The sequence below is a fragment of the Polyodon spathula genome, unplaced genomic scaffold (genome assembly GCF_017654505.1).
Source record: "Polyodon spathula isolate WHYD16114869_AA unplaced genomic scaffold, ASM1765450v1 scaffolds_407, whole genome shotgun sequence".
Taxonomy (NCBI): domain Eukaryota; kingdom Metazoa; phylum Chordata; class Actinopteri; order Acipenseriformes; family Polyodontidae; genus Polyodon; species Polyodon spathula.
In genome coordinates this window covers 10001-12539 of record NW_024471899.1, presented here as the reverse complement: position 1 = coordinate 12539, position 2539 = coordinate 10001, and the positions used below count along the sequence as shown (strand labels likewise).

The window sequence follows — 2539 nt, the reverse complement described above, 5'->3', positions numbered from 1 at the left end:
TTGCTAAGACATTGTTGTAGTTGTGGAAATTTTTAATTGGATCATGAATCTTTCAAATTTAACAAGCACTGTTGTTAACGGCCTTTTATCCATTAATGTTGTTAATGATCTGACTTTTTTTTTTCAGGAATTTTCTCAGTGCTGAGTTTGTCATCTGAATGTACGTCTCTTGCTGCTGAACTCCCAAAGGTGTCCTATGTAAAAGCAATTGATGTCTGGCTTATCACCTGCCTTTTGTTCGGGTTTGCATCCCTGGTTGAATATGCTGTAGTTCAGGTGATGCTGAATAGTCCCAAGAGGATTGAGGCTGAAAAGGTTAAAATGGCAAGCAAAGAGCAGGCAGAGGGAAAAACTCCAGCAAAAAAGAATACAGTAAATGGAACAGGAGGCACCCCTGTTCATATCAGCACTCTGCAGGTCAGTCAACCATACCAAAATGAACCATGTCATTGCCACATTGTGGACATATTAATAAAGAGCCCAAGGGGGCAAGGGGCTAGTGGGTTGTACAAGTACAATGTATGGAAATGAAAATATGTTTAAATCTTAATGAAACAGTTGAATTTGGAGAATTACTTTCCTTGGAAAAGCTTAGGAAAGTGATGTAAATTAGGAATTGTGCAATTCATCCATTCATTCTGTCATTTAGATTTAAATAAATGCAAGATTGATTCTAAATGTCACCCTGTAGCATTGAAAAAATATGTTTTAATTCTAAAACTCAACACTTTTACATCTATTAATCTTGCTGGGGTTTTCTACCACAGGGAATTTATGGACTTTATTGACATCACTAAACAATACAAATACTCAAAAGAGGTCAGCAAAATATTCATTTTTTTCAGAATAAATGTATAGCTTCATTTTTCAATTGGGTCATACTAATTCTGTTGTATTTAAAAACTAGCGTTATTTAAATATCCAAAGCCTTAGTTCGGTTATCTAAAATAAGTCAACATTCAGACGTGGTACATTTGTAGTTTGTCTAGTAGAGGATGGATAGATATGGTAGCCTTTAATGGTAGGGTACTTACTGTTGTTTGGACTGCTCTAAAAGCTTATTAACTCTTATCAATATTGTTACTGTTTGGTAACCACTCTGTGACACGATGGCTCGTGTGGTGACGTCAGGCCAGGAAGCAAGCAGGCAGACGACTGTGCTGGGATGTGAATGAATGCACTGGTGCGCCGGTTCATTGTAAAATAAATAAAATGTTTGAACAAAACAAAACATTCTACAGAAGCAAAACGGCACAGTGGCCAGAACAGACATGGAACAAACAAGCATTGTGCTGGTGTCAAGCCAGCACGAGTAGCAATTGTTATTATTCTTTTTAGTTTCTCTTTCACTCACGTCTCATTCTGCCTCTCAACACACTAACCTCGGTCAGCCAAAGCTGTGGGTTTATATACATGCGACCGTCTCCAAATTGGTAATAAATGAATCAATCAATCTGGAGACAGTCACATTCTGCACAGGTTTAGTGTGGATGGGAAAGTTTAAGAACATAAGAACATAAGAAAGTTTACAAACGAGAGGAGGCCATTCGGCCCATCTTGCTCGTTTGGTTGTTAGTAGCTTATTGATCCCAAAATCTCATCAAGCAGCTTCTTGAAGGATCCCAGGGTGTCAGCTTCAACAACATTACTGGGGAGTTGATTCCAGACCCTCACAATTCTCTGTGTAAAAAAGTGTCTCCTATTTTCTGTTCTGAATGCCCCTTTTTCTAAACTCCATTTGTGACCCCTGGTCCTTGTTTCTTTTTTCAGGCTGAAAAAGTCCCTTGGGTCGACACTGTCAATACCTTTTAGAATTTTGAATGCTTGAATTAGGTCGCCACGTAGTCTTCTTTGTTCAAGACTGAACAGATTCAATTCTTTTAGCCTGTCTGCATATGACATGCCTTTTAAGCCCGGAATAATTCTGGTCGCTCTTCTTTGCACTCTTTCTAGAGCAGCAATATCTTTTTTTTTTTATAGCGAGGTGACCAGAACTGCACACAATATTCAAGATGAGGTCTTACTAGTGCATTGTACAGTTTTAACATTACTTCCCTTGATTTAAATTCAACACTTTTCACAATGTATCCGAGCATCTTGTTAGCCTTTTTTATAGCTTCCCCACATTGTCTAGATGAAGACATTTCTGAGTCAACAAAAACTCCTAGGTCTTTTTCATAGATTCCTTCTCCAATTTCAATATCTCCCATATGATATTTATAATGTACATTTTTATTTCCTGCATGCAGTACCTTACACTTTTCTCTATTAAATGTCATTTGCCATGTGTCTGCCCAGTTCTGAATCTTGTCTAGATCATTTTGAATGACCTTTGCTGCTGCAACAGTGTTTGCCACTCCTCCTACTTTTGTGTCGTCTGCAAATTTAACAAGTTTGCTTACTATACCAGAATCTAAATCATTAATGTAGATTAGGAATAGCAGAGGACCTAATACTGATCCCTGTGGTACACCGCTGGTTACCACACTCCATTCTGAGGTTTTTCCTCTAATCAGTACTTTCTGTTTTCTACATGTTA

At 37.9% G+C, this 2539-nt stretch overlaps 2 protein-coding genes across 2 annotated transcripts in view; both read left to right on the top strand.

The window, feature by feature from the left end:
• LOC121308134 (coiled-coil domain-containing protein 171-like) overlaps positions 1-145 on the top strand; it is a gene marked incomplete at its 5' end in the record, with an annotated part of 9188 nt that extends 9043 nt beyond the window's left edge. Inside the window, one exon of the mRNA XM_041240425.1 lies at positions 128-145. Within this exon, the coding sequence (XP_041096359.1) occupies positions 128-145 (18 nt within the window). The remainder of the gene's footprint in view (positions 1-127) is intronic.
• LOC121308135 (glycine receptor subunit beta-like) overlaps positions 80-2539 on the top strand; it is a 6218-nt gene continuing 3758 nt past the window's right edge. The window contains exon 1 of the mRNA XM_041240426.1: positions 80-417. Coding sequence (XP_041096360.1) covers positions 280-417 — 138 coding nt within the window. The 5' untranslated portion in view covers positions 80-279. The remainder of the gene's footprint in view (positions 418-2539) is intronic.